Raw genomic sequence first — 25729 nt, forward strand, 5'->3', positions numbered from 1 at the left:
GCGCGCCCGAGGGAGACTGCCCAAGTCTAGGGCTTTAGCCACCATCTGCTAGTGTGATGACTCCAGTCTGCATCTTCAGTGCTCACACCTCCCGTGAACTTCAGACCTTCAAAGGCAGCTCCCTCCCGCACATCTCCACCCGGAAATGTGGGTGTCTTGTCAGGCATGATATGAACGCACCTGGAGTCACGCCTCCCTCCCCACGGACAACCCAATGTGCACCTTCACCAGTGCAGCGTGCCTGCCCGTCCTGCATCTCATCATCCCAGCTAGAGACCTTGAGGTTGTCCCTGACTCCCCTGCCCCTGTCCCCTCCATGCCCTTGGGTTTCCCAGTCTAGGCAATGCTCCACTGAAATCTCCCTGAAACCTGACCCGCCTTCTCCTCTCCCTCCACCACACTCCCAGCTCAGGCCCTCAATAGCTTTTACTCCCTCTGCGCTCGGCCCTTCCTCCAGCCCCAGACAGCTCTGTTCCAGCCTCTCCTTGCTTCCCTTCCCCTCACTCTGATGATCCCCTCCCCCTCTCCCGTTACACTGGGCTCCTCCTCCCTCCCTCCTTTCCAGCAATGTCCCAGCATGTCCAAGCCTCTGTAGACTGTGTCCCCTGTCTTCCACACTGACTCTCCCCTTCCTTTCAAAGATAATCTTCTTGGAAGAATCGTCCACACCCTCTACTGTGCCATCACTTCATCAAGCCACCATCATCTGGCTTCGCCCTCCTGCTCCCATAGCCAAGTCCCCAGCGCCTGTCTGTTTCCCACACAGCACATAAGCTTCAGATCTGTGTGCAGCGGTAGTCGCTGCTCACAGCCCCCTCCTGTCATCACCCACCTCTTGCTCCATACGCCCAACCAGAGAATCCATCCGTTCCCACACCTTCAGCTGCCTACAGCTAAGGAGGACTCCCATGTTTGGATCTCCATCCCAGAATCCTCGATGGAGCCCCAGAACTTTACATACAACTGCCCACAAGACAGCTGGATGAGTCACAAGCACTTAAAGTCAGTATGTCCAAAACCACTGACCCTCTCGCGGCAAATCTGCACCTCCCTCCATATCCCTCATTCTAAGAATGGTGCTACCGTGCAACAAGATGCCCCTGCCAATAGCACCTTAGATATCCCTGGCTTCTCCCCCCACCCCACTCTCTGGGTACAGCCTCCAAGTTCTGCTGAGTCTGTTACCTCCTAAACACCCCCTGGTGTGCCACCCTTCTTCATGCCCACCTCCACTTCCACAGAGCAAGCTTTTGGTCCCCTCCTGGTCACCTGACCTTCCTGCCTCCAGTCTTGCTTATTTTATGTTGTCCTCTCCTAGCCTGCTCCTGCCCCTGGCCTGCTTCTCCATCACCTGCAGGACTCTTAGCTTGGGTCTGTGTCCTGTGACATGCCTTCCCTTCTCTCTCTTCTTGACTCTACCTCCCCGTGCTTCAGCCAGCCGGACACTTTGAGGGTCCAGAACGCCCTCACTTTGCCTAAGGCTAACTCCTCACCCTTCCAGCCTAGAGCAGGTGTCACCTCCTGTCAGGCCAGTCCTTCCTCGAGGCTCCCAAGGCCCCAGCTGCCCCTCCCCACAGCAGCTTGTTTTCTGGCCCTCGGTCTGAGCCTGGATCTCACTCACTCATCCATCTTTGTCTCCCCAGGCTAGAAGTGCCAGGTAATTGGTGAGCAATTAATACGTGCTTGAGTGAATACTTATCTCCCTCCCAGGTGACTATTTGTTTACTTGCTCTGAGCTCCTCCAGGGCAAAAAAATCTTGTCTTTGCTATCTTTCTGCAGCATCTTTCTCACACTTAGTGCTATACAGATGTTTATTAAAAGAGACAGTGAGTGTGTACCAAGGTGGCGGACCCCACCCTTCTCCACGGTTTCCAAGAGTAGCTTGGAGTCTAACAAAACCTGCCATATATATACATATATACATATACATATATACACACACATATACATTTATACATATACAAATATATATATTGTCTTCTGTCAATCATAAGATTTACTCCCTATCCATCTTAAAGTTAGCAAGCTGGGGGAGGAGAGGGGTGCGCGTGGAATGCAGAGGCAAGTGTGATGTGTAGAATATTGTGGGAGTCAGCATGGCCTGAGACCGGTGAGGCACGTTTGGGTTCAGGACCCTGCAGACCTCGAGGAGGGAGTGAAGGAGTGAGGCCCCTTAGGCCCTTTGCTGGACGCTGAGGAGCACTGAAGAGAGGGGCTGGTTGTGAACGATCTTGGGCCGCGGAGGGGGAGTGGGCGGGGCGCGGGGCGTCCGCAGCCCGCCCTCCGCCCGCTCCCCGCCCCTCGGGCGGCTCCCTGCGCTCCCCTTACTTAACCTGCCGGCGGCGACGGCGCTCGCACTCCTCCAGCGCTCGCCCGCCCGCTCCGCGCAGCCTCTCGCTCCATGGCGCTTCTCGGGCGGCTGCTGCCCCTCGCCCTGGCACTGGCCCTGGGCCCCGCCGCCACGCCGGCGAGCCCCGGCAAGTCTCCCTACCAGCTGGTGCTGCAGCACAGCCGCCTCCGGGGTCGGCAGCACGGGTAAGCGGGCGCCCCCATGGGGGACGGAGGGACTGGGCGTCGGGGCCGTCGGAGCGGGCTCGGGGCGCCGGAGACAAAGCTCGAGCCTAAAGCAGGCTGTGTGGGACGCTCGGAGGGACCAGCCCTGCAGGAGGTGGAGGGAGGGAGGCGGGGACGATGGAGGAAAGTCAGCAGGAGGCACTATGTAGAGGAAGCGGATGGGAGAGCTGACCCGTCACCCCAACTCAGGCCAAGAGCGTGAGAGAGGGATCCGGGACTTTGAGCTTCTCCCAGCGGAGAGCGCTTGGCAGCTCTCTGCCCCGAATCACCGTGGGAAGGTGGCCAGGGCAGAGAGGGAGCCCACCCAGCAGGGCACAGATTCCAGTCCAGCCAGGTCCTTGTCCAGCACCTTCAGACGTGTCGCTGGGGCCACACAAGCTGGCAGCGACCAAGACCCCCAGGCTCCTGTTCCCCTGTCCAGGCCTACACCCGCGACCTGGCACCAGACAGTGCTCTCCAGGCACAGCAAGGGCAGTGCGACATCTGGTCCCCGGGCAGATGAAGAGCAGGAGCGTGTGCACCGAGCCGCGCACACATTGCACAGATGGGGAAACAGTCTGGAGGGGACACACCGCTTCCCCACGCACCTTCAGTATGTACTGGAGCTGGGATTGGAATCGCTCTTAAAACACTGGCTGGGTTTGTAAATTTGGGACGTTATCATTGCAGATGTTCCTTTGAGACACTGAAGATGTGTTGGTTTTAGGCGGCAAACCCAGGCAAAAGGTCTGACCTGGTAAAGACCCTGGCCCAGACCCAGGCAGAGGTGGGCAGTGTTTCTACATCCCAAACTAGGCCCTCCCGCTTCACACATAGCCAGGCTTTGCTGCAGCTTCCAGCCTACCTTGGGTGCACCGACTCCTTTTTCACAGCTAGGTAGAACTGTATGTGGATAGTCGTGTCACAGCCCAAACGCCATTGGGTCTGGCATTTACTCCCAGGTGGTTCCCAGACCACCATGTGACTGTGTGACTGGGCAGATCTGTACTCAGATCAGAACTCACCTTTGGAAGTGATCAGAGTTGTCTTCATAGGGCTTTACAAAGCCTTGGCTCCCCGCCCTTCGAAGCGCCCCCTCCTTGGGAGCAGTCATCCTTGTACCCTCTGCCTGTGTGTGTGGCCTTGTGGCCTTACTTGGCCTTTCAGGTGCCCAGGGCTGTGGGGAGGGGACTGACGGGAGTGAGTCTGACGCCTCTGCAGAGTGAAAGCCATCCAGGCCACGCTGCAGCCTCAGCACCCTGCAAGAGAGAGGGGAGCACAGGGGATGTCCCGGGGTCTTTCGGGAAGTGAAAGATGCACCTTTGACTTAGGCCGGGTACAGAAGGGTGAGGGGACAGGGCAGAAAGACGAGGGGAAAACGAGGCATAAAGTCAAAATGTGAGCACCTGGCATTTTCATTGTCTCTGCCCAGCTCACCATTGTCCCTCTGTCTTTCTTACCAATGGAGCATGTCCTGTTTGGGTGCTGCAGTCCTCTTGGGAGGTTTCTGTTCCCGCTGTATCTTCTTAGGCACTAAGTCAAGAAAAAGCCCCAATAGCATGCCCTGCAGCACTGTTACCCGGAATGGTGGCTCTGTGCGCTCTGCAGCGAAGCTTCCTCAATGGTATTGACAGGGTTCCAGCAGGAGCCACCTCTGCGGCAAGCCTCCTTCCTGTCAAAGCCCAGAAAAGCCACAGGAAAATAGGTTTTCTTTTTCTTTTTTAAATGCAAATGCTCTTTATTATAAAGTTCAGACAACAGATCAGTTTCCTCCCTCCCGGCCCTCCCCCTCCCCCTGCAGGCTAATCCTCTTGATTAGCTGCTTGCAGTGCAGTTGGAAAGGCCTATAGTGATCTGTGATGGACAGGATGTTCTAAGCAGTCCCTGGTGTACCCTCCCTCAATAAAGTCTGGACACACAGGCAGGTGAACTGTGACCAACAGTTGCAGACATAGTTGCATTTACTCTGATCTAAGTGTCCCGTGTCCCGGAAAACCTCACAGGGCTGCCTGACTTTGCCCTTGGGGGTGGCACCCTTTGCCAACTGGATAACCTTGTTCAAACTCCGGCCATCTTTTAAAGTGAGATCTGGTGGGAAGGGAAAGGTAAGCTCTTTTTTAAAGGAAATGTTGTATGTGTGCTTCACACGACATGAAGGAAGAAATAATAAGCAGGCCCTGCTCACCCTTTATCACCGTCCCCACTTTTGCTTTCACCTTCACCACAACACAGTGAGCTCTGTAGTGTGCGTTCCCATTTTACAGATGGAGAAACTGTGGCTTAGTGAGGTGGAGTGACTTAGTCCAAACACAGAAAGATGCTGGAAAAGTAGTGACTATGACGTGGTCTCTTGACTCCTGGCTGTTATCTGTGTTGCTATAGGGAAGGAAAAAAACAGTACTGAAAGAGAAGTAAAAATGCAGTCACACTTCCAAATATCAACAGCTGAAACTGGACTGAATTTTCTGAAGCACTTGATTTTCAAATCCAACTTGAACAGCAGAGCTGTTGTGCTTGAGGTAGAAGGCCCAGAAATGGGGTGCTCATTTTGATTAAACTTCAGCATAAATTTCCTGTGTACACAGCCCACCCCTCCCACCGCGATGTGAGAGGGAATGTGTCACAGAGACCCCCAGCCTCCGCTCCTGTCTCAAAGGGCAGCAGCAGTGGAAACTCACTCTGCAGAGGAATGTTGGAGCCACATCCACAAGAGACACTGAAGATTTTGCCAAACGCCTACGGAAAGTTGCAGGGAATTCGTCAACAGTAATTGTTTCCTGCTTGGTCAGATAGAAGAACTTCTGAAATTGTACAGCAATAAACAGCACCTATGTCTGGAGTGTGGCCAGCGGGGACTCTCTCAGGGTTATCTGGACACTCCTGTAACCTATGAATGCCGATCAGCAAACTGAGAAACAAGTTGGCTCCTGTAAAAATCCTCTGGAGGCTGTGGGCATTTGGTCAGACCCAGCCAGGAGCAAGGGGATAAGGGCTGTTCTCCCTGCTGGCCTGCGGTTTCCTCTCTAGCCTCAGCTTCTCTTACCTTCAGGTTCTTAGCAGTAACTCACTAATATTTACTGGGCTTCCTTGGCCCACTCACCTTTGCCTGCAGAACCACAAACTGGACAAGAGGTGACATCCAGGTGGTAGAATAGACAGGGCAGAGAGGTAAAGGGTCAGTGTGCCCTCCCACCCAATAAAACCTGACTCTGAGTATTTGAGAATTGACCGAGTTCCTACAGCCACGTGATGGGGACGGCAGGTGCTACCCTCACTGCAGTATCAGTGTCTTCTCAAAAACTACCATGCATCTCAAATGATGGCAATCGATTATATTTGTAAAGGATTAGAGGAAATGATATTTAGAATTGATACCTGAGGTCCTCTGGGCATAGAGGTTTTGTGAAAGCCCTTAGTGTCTTCGCTTTGCTTTTCTCTGGCCTGTGATTCAGCCAGGTGAACCGCCTGCCTCTGGCTCAGGAAGACTGCCTCCCACTTGTCACCACACAGCCACAGCTGCCTCCTTCCCCAGGGGCTCCCAGTAACTGTCCTGCCACCACATGGCCTGAGCATGGTTTCGGTCAGAACTTGGTACACTGGGTAAAATACACAAAAACAAATCCCCACATTTCTGGGAAAGCAGACTTCTCCGCAGAACCTGGGGGTTTGCACAGGGTTGCTCAGGATGCTTCTGAGCTGGGTGGTCCTGGGAGCAGGTCATTCCAAGCCCCTCTGCACCTGATCTGTGCTCAGCCGCATCTAGAACATGAAAGAAAGAACAAGGCAGAATACCTGCCCTCAGGGTTCTTTGGAGGGTAGTTGAAGAGAAGACATACACGCCCTGATCAGTTTGGGGTTCTGTTTGGTAGCCAGCATCAAACGAGGGCTGGATCACCGGTCAGAGGTGGACAGAAGAGTGTCACCTGGGGCACTGGACGAGGGCTTTCTGCGGGGAGTGCGATGCAGGCCGGGGCCTAAGTAATAAACGGCTGAGTTCAGTGAGTGAGCATCTCCTTCCGAGGTCCTGACGGCAGCTGGCCATGCCCCCTAGTTTCCAGGGTGGACACTTCAGATAGGCCATGTTTGGGAGCCGGGCAACTGCCTAGGGATGCAGAGGATGGCTGTGTGTGGAGCTGCCTGGGAGGTGCTGGGGCCCGGACCTCATGACCACAGGACCAGCAATGCCCACAGGCAGGCCAGGTTAAAGCCTGTGGACGTTTGGGCTCAGTGTGGAGTGGAGGTGCAGAGAAAGGCTGGGGGGCCTCTCTCAAAGCTGCTGTTCTTAGCAAGCACGCCACTTTTACTTAGCTGATATTCTCCATCTATAACATGGAGTCTAAAATTTTTAAGATGTTTGTAGTTACACTTACCAAATGTCTGTGTCAAAGAAGAATGCTTAAATGAAATTACGTCACTGTAGGAGATGTACTTTGACAATTTTTAAATCGGGGGGGGGGGATTTTCAGGGTGATGCTGGAAATCTAGATCATGAGGGCCAGAATATACCCCCCAAGCCAGCCCCTGGAACCAAGACTGAAATGACTGTATCTTCTCCATATCTAGAACATTCTGGTGACCCAGGAGAGCCTACGTGGTGGGAAGGATGTGGAGGTGGGTGGACATGCTGATCATCTTGCTAACACGGCAGCTTTTGTTTTCAGCCCCAACGTGTGCGCTGTGCAGAAGCTCATTGGCACCAACAAGAAGTACTTCACCAACTGCAAGCAGTGGTACCAGAGAAAGATCTGCGGCAAATCCACGTGAGTATCTGGAACTACCCGAGACCACCAGCCACTGGGGAGGCTGCCCTCGATGTGCACAGGCTGCAGTTGCCCCTGGGCGTGGGCCAGCCTTCTGGAGCCATGAAGATGCGTGTGCAAACATGTCAGGGGACCGTGTGCTTGGGAGTGTTGTTTTTTGTAGGCTGGCCAATTTTGTTTTTCATTTTTAAGGCTCCTGACAGTACTTGGATACATTTTTCAGGGCTGACTTGGGATTGCAAGAAACGTGAAACATGGTGTGTGTGTGTGTGTGTGTGTGTGTGTGTGTGTGTGTGTGTGTGTGTGTGTGTGCACGTGTGTGTCCGTGCTTCCTAATCCTCACTAAGTGATACAAACACAAATATTCAGTGGAGAAGCCATCAGCCTCTGACTCTGGGAAAGAAAGCCCATTGGTAAACTTATACCTGGTTCCTGCTCTGCAATCCAAGGTAAATGCCCCCAAAAGTCATAGAGTGCCTAGAAATATGCACATAATAAGACAGCATAGCATATTTAAGAACACAGGCTCAGACTCCCTGATTCAAGGGCTGGCTCTGCCACTTACCTGGGCAGGTGGCTTCACCTTTGGAATCCTCAATTGCCTCATTTGTAAAGTGGGAATAGCAATAGGACTACCTTATGTGATTGTCATGAGGATTGAATGAAATAATGCACAGGAGAGGCTAAATTAGGTACCTGGCACATTGTAAGTGCTCAGTAAATGCCACCTGCTGTTATTTGTAAATCTCAGCCCCACAAACAGAAGTGAGACACCGGGGGTGTGGGACCCCTGTGGTTACAGGAGGCCTTGCTATTGCCTCTGTCAACACAATCAGCATGGAGGGAGGCGGCATTCACCCCAACTGCCCTGCGGCCTGCGTGTTCTAACAGAATTCCGGGGAAACCTAATCTATTTTGGCACCAACCATCAAAAGATCTCAAAGCTGGGTCTCTCCTGCAGACAGGAAGATGTGCCATGCAGAACTCCCTGAGCCACTTGTGGGGTCCTGACGTTCTTCTCCTCTGTGTAATGAGAGGATTAAGAGATGCTAAGCCATGATCTTGAAGCCTTTCCCATGTTAGGGATTTTTAAATGTATTGCTTGTGACTTGCTTTTGAGCAGATGTCTCCTCTAACTGAAGGAAGGGAAAACGCTCTTTCCTTGAGATGTACATGGAAATAAATATCCCAACTTGTGACCCTGACTGTGTCCTAACACAGTTATCAACTCTAGTATGGATCAGGGAAATGGTAGATCAGGGCAGAGGTGGGGAGAGTCCAGTAGCTCCCTGGGAGCCTGTCGAGGGCAGGGCCATGACAATTGATTCTCCACTTGACCAAGCCCAGCCACAAAGGCAAGAGTTGAGTGAGCTAAGAGGACCCACCTCCCAGGTTTAGGGAACAAACAAACCCCCAGCCAGAATTCTTGCTGTGGACAAAAAGAGATTATGCAAATAATATACCACATGTCCTTACCTGGACCCCAAGTTAAAAACAGAAAAGAATACCTTCAGTACTCTTTGACTTTTCCCATGTGTGTATATTATCTACTAAAATAAGCAATTAATTACTTAATTAAACACAGAGCCAGGCCTCACATAATTGCTTCTTGGAAGATGACCAAAGCCCTGGTATCAAGCATCTCAGAGCCCTGGGTTTCAAGATGCCACCTTTTTGTTCTTTCTGGTTTCCCTAAAAATGGGACCCACTTAGGATGTCAAGCTGGCAACAGGGTGGCATTGGCCATGGTATTTCAGAGTGGCCCATGTTGAAGCATCTGTCTGACTAGTTAACAGTAGCTTGGGAATATTCCCCAGCAGTTCCCAGGTTGACGCTGCTGTGGGTGATGAGTTGCCTTGGCTTATTGGCTCTTGGTACCTGCACCCTTCTCCACTGATGTGCCAGGACGGGTGCAGGCGGCACAGCTGTATGTTGGCCAGATGTTCTTGATAAGGGGTCATTAAGATGTGATGGTGCAGCACCAGTGAGCACAGGGGGAGCCCAGGCACTGGGGGGAGGAATAGACAGGTAGGTGTGGGTGGGGAAATGGAGGTGTAGAGCGGGGCCAAGCAGAGCCCAGGGCCCAGTCCCAGCCATTGAGCTGGTCTTACAAAGCCAGAGGGGATGACCTGCACCTACAACTCTGCGATGTCCTGTTGCTTTGGGCAGCTTAAGAAAGAGGAAATGGGGACAGAAAATCATGAGTTGATAAAAAAAAAAAAAAACAACTTCATGATCCAGGATAAGAAGGTCCCTTCCTGGAACATTGCATGCAGCGTCAGGAAGGTGAAGCTGACCGGGGAGAGATCCAGAGAACTCAGGGAGGGAAAGGGGAAGTGGTTGGATTCCTCTCCACTGTCCCCGAGAGAGCTGAGAAGGAGCAGCCTTGTAGTTTGCTTGTGCCCGGGATTAAGACCCATGAAGGGGCTGCCATCTGGGCACCAGGAATTCAGTGCCATAGCTGGTCAGGAGAGGAGAGGGTTGTGCTGGCTCGAGTTGATGTCATCCTGGTGACAGTGGGTCCCTTGGTGCATTTATTTGGGAGATGACCAGACTGGGAACCGCAAGCATGGTTGTGGTTGGAGCAAGGAGGGCCTTCTCAGCATGGGGTCAGCCCGGGCAGTGGGGATCTTCCCAGCATGACTCCAGGGAAGAGGCCGGAGCAGAGGTGTGCACTGAGATGTGCGGGAGCAAAGCGTCACGGGGAAGGCAGTAGCACAGGTCACCAGGGGGCCCAGGACCCACAGGAGAATTTGAACTTGAAAGCAGGTAGTTGGCATTACGTACAGGACCGAGGGACAAAGGCTTTGCCGGGTCAGGTCACACAGAGACCCAGGAGCCTGGAGCCAAATGTCTGCTGCAGTGAGGCCCCGACTCCACCTCCACAGAGGGAGGGAGGCGAATGGCCACGTTCAGCACTCAGCACTCCCATCAGGCCACTGCATCCATCGTCTTTTTTTTTTTTTTTTTTTTTTTGCAATACGCGGGCCTCTCACTGTTGTGGCCCCTCCCGTTGCGGAGCACAGGCTCCGGACGCGCAGGCTCAGCGGCCATGGCTCACGGGCCCAGCCGCTCCACGGCATGTGGGACCTTCCCGGACCGGGGCACGAACCCGTGTCCCCTGCATCGGCAGGCGGACTCTCAACCACTGCGCCACCAGGGAAGCCCCATCCATCATCTTTAGGCGATAGCTTTTCTGTATTACCAAAAAGAGTCTTGGTGCTGTGTGTCAAGCCTGATGCATGGATTTTATTACAGGGAGTAGTTACCAGTGGGCCCCTGTTTAGTGACTTGAGTGAATTTTATTACTTAGAAATTCATTTAATTTCAGATCCTAAAGAGCACCAGTGTGATACAACAGCTAATCAAGCAAAGAGGGTCATTTCAGTCCTCGGTCTGATCAGTAACCATAACATTTTTACATACAGCTGCTGAAGCAATGGTACAGGAAATTGTGCTCAGGAAGCCTGGCTGCCTCTGACAGGCCTTCTTTGTAGAAGCCCCGGCAAGAGGGAGGCCCATTTAACAGGTCAGAGCTGACATCATGGGGATGTAACGAATCACAGCAGGAGCTCAGGCATCCTCAGCGTGGCACAGGGAGGGCCAGCGCAGGAGCTACTAGCAGGTAGGGGTGGCAGCTGCCCATTCCAAAAGGCTTGACGTTGTTTCACAAGCAACACAATTCACAAGCCCAGTAGCCAAGATGAGCTGGCAGGACATTCCCCCTTCTCTAGTAGCAAGCATTGCTTTGCCCAAGGGCTGAAATATTAATACTTCTTCAGCACTGCCTTCAAGTTTAGACATTTCACTTCTACCAAAGCCAGCTGGCATATGGTCAAGATTTCCCATCATTTGGCAAAGCTCTTTCCTGTAGATCTCATTCGGGCAGGGCACCCAGGGACATCTGCAGTGAAGCTGAGGAAGAGCCTTCCTTTCCTCCCTCTCCTGTATCCCACAGCCTCGGTCCCAAGAGGAAAAAGAAGAGGATGGTGAGAAGCCATCTAGGGATGACAAGCTATCCTCAGACCCACACCATCAACCTCCTTCCCTGTTTCATATTCCCTGTGCAGCCCCCTGGGACCGCGTGGCTAACCTGCTCTAAATCACTCAGGTTTGACATATGCCAAACACCTCTGTTGTGCGGTGCTTCCTGAAGGTTCTATCCCATTCTGTAGACTCCTAGGAGGCAGCTTAGCTGACAGGGAATCTTGTTCTGTTGCGTATTTACATGAACCCATGTACCATTTGGGGTAAGACCCTATGGTAGGCAGAATAATGACCCCCTAAAGCTGTCTACATCCTCAGCCCTGAACCTGTGAATATGTTACCTTACAAAGGAAAAGAGACTTTGCGGATATGATTAAGTTAAGGATCTTGGAGGGGGTGTCGGGGGGAATGGTTATCCTGAATTATCTGATGAGTCTAGTATAATCATAAGGGTCCTTGTAAGAGGAAAGCAGGCGGGTCAGAGTCAGAGAAGGAGATATGACAATGAAAACTGAAGTTGGAGTGATGTGACCACAAGCCAAGAAACGCAGGCAGCCTCTAGAAGCTGGAGAAGACAAGGAGTAGGTTCTCCCCTAGAACCTCTGGAGGGAATACAGCCTTTGGTTTTTAGCCTCGTAAGGCCAACTTCTGACTGTAACATCCAGAACTGTAAGATAATAATTTTGTGGTTTTAAGTCACTAAATTTGTGATGATTTGTTCTAACCACAATGGACCCTATCTATTAACTTTTAAAACTGTGTTATGGGGAATTTATTACATGTGATTTGATCAGTGGTCTCCTGCAAGGGCATGGCTTTCAATGAAGTTATTAACCTAACTTCAATTTAAAGTTTATACCTGGAATTTTTTAGGAAGAAGCTCCACAACTGAGTGCTTAGTAAATATCAAGTAGCTGGTAAGTGCTTTTCATAGGATAGCTTGTTTAGTTCTCACAATCATCCCTTAAGATCAGTGTGATCATTAGCCCATTTACAGAGGGGGATACTGAGGCTCAGAAAGCCTAAGCAACCTGCTCAAAGTCATCCGCTGGTAAGTGGGAGAGGTCCAGTTATTGTACATGCTGCCCCCGGGGGAGATCCAAGCCCAGAAGCTATAGTTTTGGTGACATGGGGGGAGCCCAAGTGAGCAGCCTTGGAGCGCCTGGGTCAACTGCTCCAGACCTCTCTCTTCAGCCCTAAAACCTGTGACTCTAGATCCCAGGGAGGAGACCCCCTCGGGGTCAACAGAGGCCCTTTGGCCCAGAGCCACCAACCTTTTCCTGGTTGCTCACCTGCAGCCTGGTGGTCATTGAGAACCCCTGTTGCAAGGGGGCTCCCTCCCTAGTCAGATGGAGAGCATGGCAACTGAGGAGACACAGCCAGCACCCAGGAGCACCCCCCCCACCCAAATACCCTCACAAACTATGTGCAAACAGACGTCACCAAAGAAATGTAAGTGTATTTTCCCAAGGTTCTGTCTCATCACTCGCCAAGCTGGACCCTGGTGAATGGGATAGTGGTGGAGTCTTCAGTGGTAGACAGTAGGTTAAAACAAGCCCTTTTTTTACCAGGGGGGGCTCAAGATTTTCATTTTCTCCTGGGAGCCTTAAGAGAGCTCAGCTGAGTGCAGAAAATGAACCCATCCAGGCAGGCGCATGTCTAGACAACGTCAGTCTGTGTTTGTTCAGAGATTCCCTTGGAAATCATGACACGCTGGATGGTTTACCTTTGGTCACAGGAAGCTGGCTCTCAGTCTCCATTCCTTACCGCACTACTTCAGAGTCAGGTTAATCCCTAGGTGTTTACAGCCGTCACAGCGGCCACAATCGTGAAGCATGCTTGGGAGAGAATGATTGTTTTAACTTATTATATTACCTCTGTGAAAAATTATTTTGGGGAGAGAAAAACCAATGCTTCTCTCTATCCAGTCGTGAGTAAAACTTTGGAGGGGAATGGAGGAGAGCTTTGAGACTCTATTTCAATTCTTTAGGCCTTGGATTGACACTACCTTTTGCACCCCACCCCTACCTCTTTCAAATGCCATTCTAAGTCAGGCAGCTTTTCTGACTTTCTTCCTGAAATTGCTCTTCTGACCTGGGAAGTTGGAATAAGAAAATTAGTGTCTCATTACCCTAGAGGATATACTTTTTCTGAGGTTTTTGCTTATTGGACTGTGTCAGACCAAGGAGAAGCCAGGAGCCTTTAATCAGAGCAGCTTTTGCTGATAAGATTCGATTCAGAGACCAGCAGATTGGTTCTCTCTGTGCAGGGAAGCCAGGGAACCAGGGAGGCACAGATGGGGGCTCCCTGTGGTTTCCATCCTTTCCTGCATTCATCCTGGAGAGATGAACCTCTCCATCAGAACCACGACTCTGTGACTGCCCCAGAGGCCTGTCTCCCCACAGTGTGTTCTCCCCAGGGCCAGAGCCCAAGGAAGGTGGCACATGGGGCTGAGAAAAGGGCGTGTGAGTCCGGAAGGGTTTGGTCAGGATCACCTCAAATGGGCTGTCTTCTTGGTCTGCAATTTACAGCTGCCCTCTGCTTCTCCAGGGCCAGGGAGGCTGGTTCTGAAAAGACCTGGTATTGTTGGGACAGTTGAGCAGGGTAACAGCCAGCTGTGGAAGCGTTTCAACCCATAAGGCTACCAGGCTGAGGGTGAGAGGCGTGGGTCACCCCATGCACCTAGAGAGTGCCGGGGATGCCAGAATATGGGTAGCACAACGGAAGAGGGGGGAGAGGCCAGAAGGGGGAAAGGATTAGGAGGCTTCCTGGCAGGGAGCCACACTCAGCTAACCAGGAAAAAGCCTTTGGCTAGGGGGCTGAGCCCCTGCAGGGGGTGGTGTGTCCCCCACGTCCAGCCTCTGTGGGACACGGGTACAGAAAGCCCACCTGGAGAGAAGGGGCAGTGAGTGCTGACAGGGGTTAGCTCTGATCACATTGGAGAGACCACCTGCGTCCTTTTGATGTCAGACTTTCCAAATCAGTCCACTTTCCCCCCAAATATGTGCACTGTCAAGAGCAATGGAAAAGAGTCTGGACTTGATGAAGTGCGGGGAGAGTCCTAGATCTGCCCCTCCCCAGCTGTGATCCTAAGAAACCCCTTTGCCCCCAGAGCCCTTTCAGCTTTCTGATTCCATTCTGCATTTCCTTCTCCATGCGGAGACATCCCTGCTTACATCTGTCCCTGCTCCCCTGCCCGGCAGCCTCTATTTCTCCTGTCATTCCCCCCATCTCTCCCCGCCTCCACACACATGTGGCCACAGGAACCAGTAAGTTCACACTGGGGGGGCTGACTTTCTGTTGTTCTCAAGGAAATCCTGGTGAGGCCTCCTGAGCTATTGAGCTCTCTCGTGGCTTTGTAGGATGGAACTCAGACGCTGACCCCCTGGAAGAAGGGTCTTTGGCCAGAAAAGTCTTTGGCTGGGGGCTCCAAGGCATGGAGTGTCAGTACCATGTGTGTGGCGGACCCCAGAGATGATGAAGGCTTTGAGGAGAAGATCCCTCCTCCAAGTGTGCTTCTCCAACTCCAGGGAAGGTCACCCAGGCACTTTTAGAAAGAAGCTAAGCTTTGGGGGACTTGCCCGAATCCCACTTCCTCAACCCCAGCCACAGAGCCCCGGCATTTATCAGAGAAAGCCTGAGATTCCACGCATGCGTGTTCCCGGTCCTGTGGGCTCAAGGCTTGCGGCTCTCCCTAAGTTTAGCTACGAGAAGCTATCCTACTTTGAAAAAGTGCTTCTCTACCCCCTAGAAATAATCCCATTGGCTGGAACTGTGAGTGTGAAATTGGAAGTAACCTTAGAGATCATCTAGTTTAACTTCACCTTATTTTACAAAAGATCAGGCAGCTGAGACCCAGAGAGAGAAATGGACTTTCAAGGCCATACTGCTGGTTACTGATGGATGACAAGCCTAGTCTCCTGATTCTAATACTGTTTGGTTACATCATGTTGCCTTTGAAATGGTTGTGTGTCAGTCAAATCTCACGTTTGCTGCAGAAGATGACTAGTTTCCAAAGAGAAAACAGTGGGTTAGTCAAGATCAGTCCTGAGACCACCAGCCCGTTTAACCCTTTTAAATAGGGCCAAAAGGTTAGAAAGGAAAGGGATGGGAGGAAGGCTGGGAGGAAAGGGGGAAGAGGAACTCAGGAGGATGGAGAGAGCAGGGCAGGGAAGAATGTGCATGGTGTCACTCCCCAGAAATGTCCTGGGGGCTCTTTTCTGGCACAGTGACACCCATAGCTCCCTAGCAGCCTCAGCATCCTAACTCATCTGTCTCTGAAAGATTAGTTAACAGAAAATGAAGCCTGGATAACAGATGAACCAGGCTTCATCTTCACATGACTCACCCGGGCTTCCCTGAGACAACTCCAGTGGAATTAGTAAGAGCAGAATGTCCTGGGCTCACTGAGAGCACCCTCCCCCCTTCCAAAGCCCAGACTTCTGTCTGATCTGCTGGCTTCTCCTCTGCTGATGTCATTAAACATCCTGTGAGTGGCCGGCGTGAGCGGTCCTGTGGTAAACCCGCTGCAATTCAAGGCTGCGTTCTCTCCTGTCCTGAAGGGCACATCCATGTGAAAGAAAGGAAGGGGCAGGACGGAGCTGTTGGCTTCTAGTTCCAGGGCTTCCGAGGAGGGGCTGTGCTCACGCCGCTGGTGCAGGGGTGGCATTCGACGGGACAGGGCGGATCGGATATGAAGCAAGTCTTTCTTAGAACACTTCCTTCCTTGTGATGTTCTTGGAAATCCTCAGTCTCCTGGGTTTCACCAGGATGTTGGGTTAGCTGAAGCTTTGCGTTTCAGACCTCCAGAAGGTGGTGAGTGTTCCACAGTGGAGCAGTCTGAGTTAGAAGAGAAGGCTTTAAGTTTTTCTGCCAAATGACTTCAAGGTTTAAAGCCATAAACTGCCAGTCCTGTTCATCCAAATACAAAGAATCTCGCAAACTGGCAACATCGGTTGCCTCCTGGAAGGACAAGGAGATGGTTGAGGGATGAGGGTGGAAAGGGAGCATTTTACTATAGAATCCTTTGTAGATTTTGAAGCTATATAATGTTTTCATTGATAAAAAGTTTGTTTTTAAATTTAAAGAAACAGAAGAACAAGCGTCTTGATAAAAAAGGGCTCTGTTTTTATTTTAAAGTGTGATCGTGCAGACTGAGAAAAACTTGATCCCATATACAATACACTACCCTTCTTGGTTATTACATCAGAGAACCAGAAGACCATGGGCTGTTTAATCCAATGACCATTGCACAATACATGCATACATCTTACAGATGAGGAAACCGAGGCCCAGAGAGGAGATGGGACTGGCTGGCGTGGTCTGGTTTAGTTAGTGGCTGACTCAGAGCCAGAAAGGTCCAGGGTTCCTTCTACTCTTCCCTGCTGCCTCTCGGGAATGCTACCCACTGGGTTCCCCATGAATTGTGTTGGAGGTAAATTTTTGGTGAGGATGTTTTTTTTTTTTTTTTTTTTTTTTTTTTTTTTTTTTTTTTTGCGGTATGCGGGCCTCTCATTGCTGTGGCCTCTCCCGTTGCGGAGCACAGGCTCCGGACGCGCAGGCCTAGCGGCCATGGCTCATGGGCTTAGTTGCTCCGCGGCATGTGGGATCTTCCCGGACCAGGGCACGAACCCGTGTCCCCTGCATCGGCAGGCGGATTCTCAACCACTGCGCCACCAGGGAAGCCCCCGGTGAGGATGTTTTCTAATGCCACCGTGGATATGCTGCCGCCATCCTCTGACTGTATCCCGGTTGCATTGCTATAGGTGATGGCAACTGCTGGGCACCTTGTACAAAGCTGAAGAGGCGTGACAAGCTTCTTGCCAGTGAAAGGCACAAAGATGACTGGGTGTGTGGTCTCCTCTGAGAGCAGGCTATGTGCCCCATCGTGTCCCTTCCCGGAGCGAGGGCTGATGATGACACGGGAGGGGGAGGGAAGTCCTGCCTAATACGCGTGTGTGTCTCGTTACAGAGTCATCAGCTACGAGTGCTGTCCCGGATATGAGAAGGTCCCAGGAGAGAAGGGCTGTCCAGCAGGTGAATAAGCCTTGCCTGTTGGCATGGATGGAAAGGAAGGAGGGAGAGAGGAGCACCCACACGAAGGGCAGCAGAGTCTGAATGGGGGTCCAAGGGATGAGGCTCCATGACAGGGCCAGAGGATGGAAGCTGGAAACAGCAGGTTTCCTGCGCTGCTCCTTCCCATACAAGCTGACTGCTTAACACGCTGGGGGAACAGACTCCGATCCTGACCTGCCTGTGCCCTCTGCACCAGGCACAGGCTCTTGGCCTTGCTGTCTCTGGCTGGCAGTGATTCTAAACACATCCAGCATTTCTCATCAGCCCTGCTGGAGAGTGGATGGCATGGGCCTGGTCTCCGGCTGGGCTGGGAACACCAGGCCACCCCACCTCACTCTGTCGGAAGCCATCCCAACGGAGCTCGTAGGGTCCCACGAAGGCCATGCAGGTCCACAGACAACGTGGTACCCGTGAGTTTACTAGATCCTTTCCTTTAGTCCCACACACCCCTGGGGACTGTACAGAGGAGGATTTTGTTTTTGTTTGTTTTAACTTTGAAATCTTCGCTATTTCATTAGTTGAGAATGTGAGACTGAGACTTAAAAGGAAGGGGGTGATTTAGTTGGTGCCGTGTCATGAACGGGGTGTGTTCGGCATGGGCTGGAGCCGCGGCCTTCCTGACTTAAGTGGCAGGACAGGTGGGCAACGTGGGATGGGGAAGGATATGACCTGGAAGGTGGGACCCAGCCTCTGGGCCTTAGTGTCAGGCCCTTTAAAAGGGACACGAAGCTCCCTGCGTGAGGGAAAGGGCCTCCTGAGCTTCCGGCTACTTTCAGGAAATAACATTTTAGTACTGATAAATACCTAAAGTACCTCCAAGATCTGTTTCATTCTGGTGGAGGCCATTACGGAACCAGTTTCAAAGACAGCTAGATAAATCCATAAGGCTAGCTTGTCACTGGGATATCTGTTTCCGGTGTATGTTCCCACCTGTGTTATCTAAATGTCTATGAACAAAAGCTTTGCTCTGCTTTAGTTAAAAATGATTAAGAATGGCCAATCAGTGGAGTTCAAGTAGGGAGGCACTTGGCCTGTGGAGTTCTTCTAAGAAGCGCGTGACCAGCCTTTAGGGCTCCCCGACAGCAGGCTGTCTCTGGCCTTCTCCGGCGGGTGTGCCATCCCGTCTCAGACAAGGGTGTGGTCTGGTTGGAGGGACATCCTACAGACCATCCCCGCCCTGCCCTCTGCCCCTGCAGCCCTGCCGCTCTCCAACTTGTACGAGACCCTGGGAGTCGTCGGTGCTACCACCTCTCAGCTGTACACGGACCGCACGGAGAAGCTGAGGCCCGAGATGGAAGGGCCCGGCAGCTTCACCATCTTCGCCCCCAGCAACGAGGCCTGGGCTTCCTTGCCAGCTGTGAGATGACCTCCTGCCCAGGGACCCGTACTGGGGACGCTCTTACTGAGACTCCGTAGTGATTTCCCACCGTCTCAGGAAATGTCTTCCTTAAGCCCTCAGATAAAGTCATGGCACTTGAGCTAAAATACACCTCCCCAGGTGCTTCCAATGCCCCATCCATTTAAGTGTCCAGGCAGACCTTGGTGCTCACGGGTAGGGGCCCTTGGCGGAATGGGGGTCCCCGGGGCGCCTTCCCCAGGGTGGCAGGGACCCCTCTGTTGAACGCGGGGCCTGCAGCCCCCTCACTGCCGCACTGACCCTCCTCCTATAGGAAGTACTGGACTCACTGGTGAGCAACGTTAACATCGAGCTGCTCAACGCCCTCCGCTACCACATGGTGGACAGACGGGTCCTGACGGACGAGCTGAAACATGGCATGGCCCTCTCCTCCATGTACCAGAATTCCAACATCCAAATCCACCACTATCCCAACGGGGTAGGGAATCCCGCTCCCACAGCTCTGCCCCGTGCCCACCCTGAGCCCACGCCCTGTCCACCTGGCTTCTCGGGTGGTGTCCCGCAGGTGAGGTCAGATGTGCATAGTCCTCTGCCTCCTGCACCTGCTTCTCCACCGCCCGTGGAAGCCACATTCTGTCCCGCATTTTCCCCGCCTGGGCCTTCGAGCCTGTGCCTCCGAGGTGTTAACTGCTCATACGCTCGCTCCTTCTCTGGGCAGATTGTGACTGTCAACTGTGCTCGGCTGCTGAAAGCCGACCATCACGCGACCAATGGTGTGGTGCATCTCATTGATAAGGTCATCTCCACCATCTCCCACAACATCCAGCAGATCATCGAGATCGAGGACACCTTCGAGACCCTTCGGGTGAGGGACTGCCCCCGGGGGAGGCCCAGCTGGGGACATGCCACCTCCCGAGAGGGCCTTCTCCTGCGGGAGGGGTGGAGGATGTCTCCACGTTCGTGGGCACTTAGGTGACATGGAGCCAAGTTCCTTGAAGTGCCCATGACCATGGCGAATCCACTGATCAGGCGGTCAGCTTGACCCCAAGGAGACATCATAATTCTCTGCTGGAAACTTCCCCCTGCTGGTCTTCTCCTATGTGCTTTCCTTTTCTTGGCTCCCCTGGGAAGCTCAGAGGTGGTGGCTGCAGCAGGACAGCTGCCTGGGCATGCACTGTGGGTTCCAAAGGTGGGAGGGCCCTTCCTCCCAGTTGCTGGTCCTTTCACATGGGACTAGATGAATGGCCTTTCAGCCTGCATGATCTTCTGGACCACACGTCCCCACCATGGGACCCCTGGTGTAGCCATACCCCTGTTTCCTTGGAGCCCTGACCATCAGAGAGGACACAGGTATAGACGCAGACATGGAGTCTGGGATTTGACTTATGGCCTGGCTTCTGCCTGCTCTGGGGCCCCAGAATGCTGTTCCTGCCCCCCTGCCCAGCAGGCATTTATCTTACTACTGGGGTGGCAAATGGGCCTTCCTCTTGACACCGGCTGCTCAGAGGAAGTTAGCACAGGCTGCCCTGTCAGGGTTTTTGCCCTGATTCAAGGAGAACTTCCTGACCACGAAGGATACCAAGTGGGCGTGGGATGGTTCTTCCCCTGGAGATCGCCAACACAGAGAGACAAACATCCCCGGGCTTGGCTGGCACTCAGGTGTCCTCAGGAAGTGGCTCTGGAGGGCCCTAGGGAACCTGCGCTCTAAGCTCTTCCCACGCTTTCCTTCTGGGTCACTCAAAGGTCAGGGGTCTGCAGGGGGACGATGTTCCCACAAAGTTGGTGGCACATCTTTTGATTAATAGCAGCTGATCCCCACTGAGTAACCTCCTCTTACTGTTCAGGTTTGGCACATATTCCTTCGTTTCTTCTTCCCTTTGGCTCTTTTGAATGCCCATCTGTCCTTCTGCTAACACATACTCGTTAAGCACCTGCTGCTTCCCGGGTGTGCTCTATGTGCCAGAGGAATAGAGGAGAACAAGACCAAGTTCTGTCCCCACTGGCACTGGTATTCTTCTGGGGGACACAGACAAGAAACAGACAAGGCAGTCACAGATCACGCTAAGTGCCGTGGAGTCAGGAAGTGAGTGGTGAGCAGAGGAGGCCTGTGGAGACTGGCTGGTCCGGGAAGGGTCCGTCTGGAAGAGGTGACCTTTCAGCTGAGGCCTGAATATTGGGAATGGCCAGTTATACAAGACACAGGGGCCAGAGCTAAGCTAGCAGAAGGGAGATCGAGAGTAAGGCTCAGAAGCAGGATGAGCAAGAAGGAGGCCTGCAGGGCTGAGTGAAGAGCACTAGATGCTTTTAGAAGATCGTTTTCCTGCTCTGTAGAGAAGGGGTTATACTCACGGAGCCCACACAAATAATTGTCACCAATAACGATTGAATTGCACGGCGTGAGAAGGACAGCAAACTGTGCAAGTGCGTCTGATAGACTCATTTTCGTCTGGGGGCGGGGGCAGGGGGGGGGTGGGCAACGCCAAGTTGACTACCTAGAGAAGCGACATTTTCGTCAAGGCCCAAGGAACGAATAGGAGTCAGAGAAGCAAAGCAGGGGGGAAAGGCAGAGGACAATGACAACAGCAGGACAACAGCCCGGGGGTGGAAAGGAGGAAGGCAGGGCAGCAGATAAGAGGTGGCCAGAGTGGGCAGAGCTCAGGCTGCCAAGGCTCCTGGAGGCCGTGGGAAGAAGTAAGCCTTGGTTCAGCTTATCTTTTCATCCGGGGCTTCTGCAGAAGTCTGGAGCCCTCCAGAGGAGCACTGGTGAGACCATGTGCGCCCAGAGCCTTCAGGGAACGTGCCATCTTCTCCCCTCCCCACAGGCTGCCGTGGCTGCATCGGGGCTCAACACCCTGCTCGAAGGTGATGGCCAGTACACACTCTTGGCCCCGACCAATGAGGCCTTCGAGAAAATCCCCGCTGAGACCTTGAACCGGATCCTGGGGGACCCAGAGGCCCTGAGAGGTGAGCACTCCTGGGCTTCTGCTGCCGCCTCATTGGAGTGGCCAGACTAAGCCAAGGCCTGCTCTTGTCCAAGATAGACACGCTGCCTGCCATCCTGTCCCATTGCTCCCAACTGGCTGTGTCTCTGCAGAGGCCACAGCAGAACCCTGGTCAGAGGGGCGGGTGAGGAATCCAGCAGCCTTTTTCTAGGGACACAGCGGGGCTGAGGAGGGAGGTGGAGCTGGAGGTCCAAAGCAAGCTGTGGCCAGAGTCTGGAAGAGTTAAAGGCCCAAATGATCAAAGCTAGAGTGAGGCTGCCGGAGTGGGCAGTAGCTTGGAGGTGTGGGGAGGGGGTGGCATGTGCTGGCATCCTCGAAATGGAATCATCATGCTGACCCTTGAACTTTTCCTGTGTCGGGCAGGGGGCCTCAGGGATCATCCAAACCTACAATGAAAACCCCGAAACGGTCAACTCTTGACTCTTCATTGCTGAGTGCTTCCTCACCTTCTCAGTGAGCTGATAACTTAGGAGGAGTGTCAGTTACTGCCGGAGGAGAGGGAAGGACTATGTGAGGGAGATTAGGAGGGGAGGCCAGGCTCTGCCACCCCAGCTCCCCAACTCCAGGACCACTGAGATGCTGCCTGCGGGTCCCTGGGTCCCCTTCAAAGGGGAGTAGGCCCCAGGTCCCCTGTGCACTCCAACCCTCCAATCACACTTACTCCTCCCAAATATAATCCAGGGATGACTTCATTTCTTTTGAATCTATTTAAACCCACCTTCGAAATGCCTAAAGCATTTCAGACACCCCATAAATGTAAAACGTTCTCCTTGCAGCTATGCAGGGATGGGAAAGGGCACAGATGGGGATCTACTATGTCCAGATATTGTGGTGCCAGCAACCCAGGCCGCAAGAGTGAACATGGTACAGTCAAGGAGGTTTAAACCTAGCTGGTGTAACAGGCTTAAAAACAGGTCATTGGGGATCTGATGTGCTGAGCGTAGTAACTCAGAGATACCCCCAAGGTCACGGGGATGAGGGCGGGGATGGGCATCCGCAGCCTGAGGGTCCTGAAGGCTTCCGAGGAGATGAGACTTGGGTGCATCGCAGCATTTTAGCTTTTTTTTTAGAGCTGTTTTCCCCGTAAAACATGTTTTGTACGGACCACATTTTTATCTTTGTAGCTATCAGAACACCTTATTATAAAGTGAAAAAAACACCCCAAGTTTATCCCTTTTGCACATCTGCCTTTTCCCACTGTAAGCTGTTTGCTCAAGGCGGGGGCCCTCTGTGTGGGGCTGCCACTGCAGGCTGGAGGGCGGGCGGCCACGGTCCACCTGACAGTCTCCTGGTTGCTAGTGGGTCGGCAGGTGGACGAGAAGGGCCCGTTCGCAGACTGGCTTCCAGCCCTGGCCTGGCTCACCCTCCGAGGGACCCTGGCAGGTCACCCACCTCCCCACCCCCGGCCTTCAGCTTCCTTCCCCGAGAAACTAAAATCTCCAAGGCCTCATTCCCACAGCGGTCTTGCCGTCCTTTGTCTTCCCCACGGGCTGAAGTGGGTCAGCACTGGCCTTCAAGGCCCTCAGCACTTCTGCGGGGCCTCGGAACTTCCTCCTGTCTGTGACAGTGCGGTTTTGGTTCCCACACTCAGGACACATTGGAACTCGCCTCTATGGTGAGCATGCAAGACAAAGGGCCCCGGGGACCCTGGTGAGCGACAGTCCCGGAACGGCTCTGCCTGGCTGGGGCTGGGGCACGTCCCCTCCACTGCTCCTGCAGCCTCAGCACCCCCAGCCCCTGCCCTGTCCCTAAAGCAGCACTTGAGCAAGTAATTAAATGATTTTATTGATGATTTTCAGGTGGGGTGAGTGGGGCTGCAGAGACCATGTCTTACTGATCACCATCCCCAACCTCTAACAGGCACTCTGGCAACTAAGTAGATAGACCCTTGGGGTAAAATGAACAAAAATAAATAAAATGTATAAATAATTCAGAACTTTCATTTGCTACAGTTTTCATCTTTTCCTACCACACTTTACATTTTCATCAAAGGTCAGTAGATTAAAAAAATCCCGAGGTAAACTCATCTGAGTTTTTCCCCTATCTGGGAGGTTCAGATACAAATCAGAGAATTCACCCTGAAGTTCAGGTACTAAGAAGCTAATCACTAGCATTTGTCGGGCGTTTACTCTGTCGTCAGCCACTGTGCTGGGTGCTTACGTTCAGAGTTTCACGTCGTCCTTAACATCAGCCCTAGGAGATGAATGCTGTGCTTATCTCCACTTGACCGATGAGGAAGTTGAGACTCAAAGAGGCTCAGTGACTCGCCCAGGGTCCCACAGCTGCTAAGTGGCCGAGCTGGGATTCAAACTCAGGTAGACTGCACAGAGCCCAACTAGTTTTAGAGGCTAGGAGGAGGAGAGGAAGAGGAGGATCCAGGCCACATGGTACCCCAGGCTCGTCTGATGGTTAGCCTCAGAGAGAATGGACTCCTCCTCGCTGGGGCAGGCGGCGAACTGACGCCTCAGGTCAGCCCAGCTGGCACTGACTTGACCTGGGTCCTGTTTGGCCCCCAGACCTGCTAAACAACCACATCCTGAAGTCGGCCATGTGTGCCGAAGCCATCGTGGCGGGGCTGTCCTTGGAGACCCTGGAGGGCACCACGCTGGAGGTGGGCTGCAGCGGGGACATGCTCACCATCAACGGGAAGCCCATCATCTCCAACAAAGACGTCGTGGCCACCAACGGCGTGATCCACTACATCGACGAGCTGCTCATTCCAGACTCAGGTGATCCAGGCCTCGGGGACCTTGGGCCTGCCAGGTCTGCTGTCCCCTGTGCCGTCCGTGGTGGCGCGGCTGGGGGAATTTGGAGATCTTGGGAGCCACTTCCCTGTCTGTACCCAGCTCACAGCCTTCCAGGAGAGACAGCCTGGGTACCTGGCAGGTTGCAGCCAGATTATGAAGAGTCTTGAGCTGCAGGCTTGGGAGTCGAGGTGTTACCTTGTGGGCAGGGGAGAGCCATTGGAGGTGTCTGGGGAGGGAGCGACTCAATCACGGAAGCCTTTCAGAAGATCTGCCTGTGCTGGTTGGGCCCAGAGGGCCATTTGCTGACTTCAGAGCATTTGCTTTCTCAGTCATGCCCAAGGATCCCAGGGTCACTGACCCAGGGAAAAATGACTGAATGGACTTTGGCTTGGGTCCCATTCAGCATCCTTGCCCCATCCTGGATTTCTAGGGGGTTCTACTGCTAACGAGTGAGGGAATTTCACAGGAGAAAACAAACCCAGAAGAAAACTTTCTGTGGGTGTGGTCACTGGCATTGTCAACTCTTCAGAAGCCATGACACAGACAAATGCTTTCTTCCTCCCCAGCATTGGACAGGACCCTGACCAAGGGCTGGGACAGAGGCCCTCTGCCCAACTGAGCCTCACCTCACTTCCCCAACTGGTGAGGTTTTCTGGGTGACCATTCTCCTGATGACACAAACCCGCTGTGCCCCAGCAGTGTTTAGAGGGGTTGTTAACTCAAGAGATGACATTCCTGCTGATGTATGTCATGCTCTGGGATGGACAAATGATAAATGAAAACAGTACTTTTAACTTTTGAACCCGTTTTCTCCTTCCTTATAGCCAAGACGCTATTTGAGTTGGCTGAGGAGTCCGATGTTTCCACAGCTGTTGACCTTTTCAGACAAGCTGGCCTCGGCACTCATCTCTCTGGAACTGAGCGATTGACTCTCCTGGCCCCCATGAATTCTGTCTTCAAAGGTATCGTGGGGAAGGCATCCCTGTGCGTTAGTCTCTGGGGGCAGCTGCCCCACCGCTGGCTGTCACCTCCACAGCACCCTCCCCAATTTACAGCTCCCCGTGGACCGTGCATGCTTCCACCCAGCTCAGCCAAAAGCAGATGTGACTTCACCAGAAAGTGAAGAGGCTCTGCTATTTCATTTGGTAGAGAAGAGGATGCATGTGGCAGTCTTGTCCTCAGAATTCAAGAGTGTGCATCTGCTGGGAGAGCAAAGCACTCCCTTGCCTTTTTATTTGCAGGGTCAA

At 52.9% G+C, this 25729-nt stretch overlaps 1 protein-coding gene across 1 annotated transcript in view; it reads left to right on the plus strand.

Moving 5' to 3' along the window:
• The first annotated feature begins 2304 nt into the window (after positions 1 to 2304).
• The window catches only part of TGFBI (transforming growth factor beta induced), a 32054-nt gene continuing 8629 nt past the window's right edge, over positions 2305 to 25729 (plus strand). Inside the window, exons 1-9 of the mRNA XM_059061069.2 lie at positions 2305 to 2536; positions 7216 to 7314; positions 17273 to 17337; positions 18573 to 18733; positions 19047 to 19211; positions 19452 to 19598; positions 21556 to 21697; positions 24252 to 24464; positions 25307 to 25444. Of these exons, the coding sequence (XP_058917052.1) occupies positions 2403 to 2536; positions 7216 to 7314; positions 17273 to 17337; positions 18573 to 18733; positions 19047 to 19211; positions 19452 to 19598; positions 21556 to 21697; positions 24252 to 24464; positions 25307 to 25444 (1264 nt within the window). The 5' untranslated portion in view covers positions 2305 to 2402. The remainder of the gene's footprint in view (positions 2537 to 7215; positions 7315 to 17272; positions 17338 to 18572; positions 18734 to 19046; positions 19212 to 19451; positions 19599 to 21555; positions 21698 to 24251; positions 24465 to 25306; positions 25445 to 25729) is intronic.

The sequence above is a fragment of the Kogia breviceps genome, chromosome 4 (assembly GCF_026419965.1).
Source record: "Kogia breviceps isolate mKogBre1 chromosome 4, mKogBre1 haplotype 1, whole genome shotgun sequence".
NCBI classification, from domain to species: Eukaryota; Metazoa; Chordata; class Mammalia; order Artiodactyla; family Physeteridae; genus Kogia; species Kogia breviceps.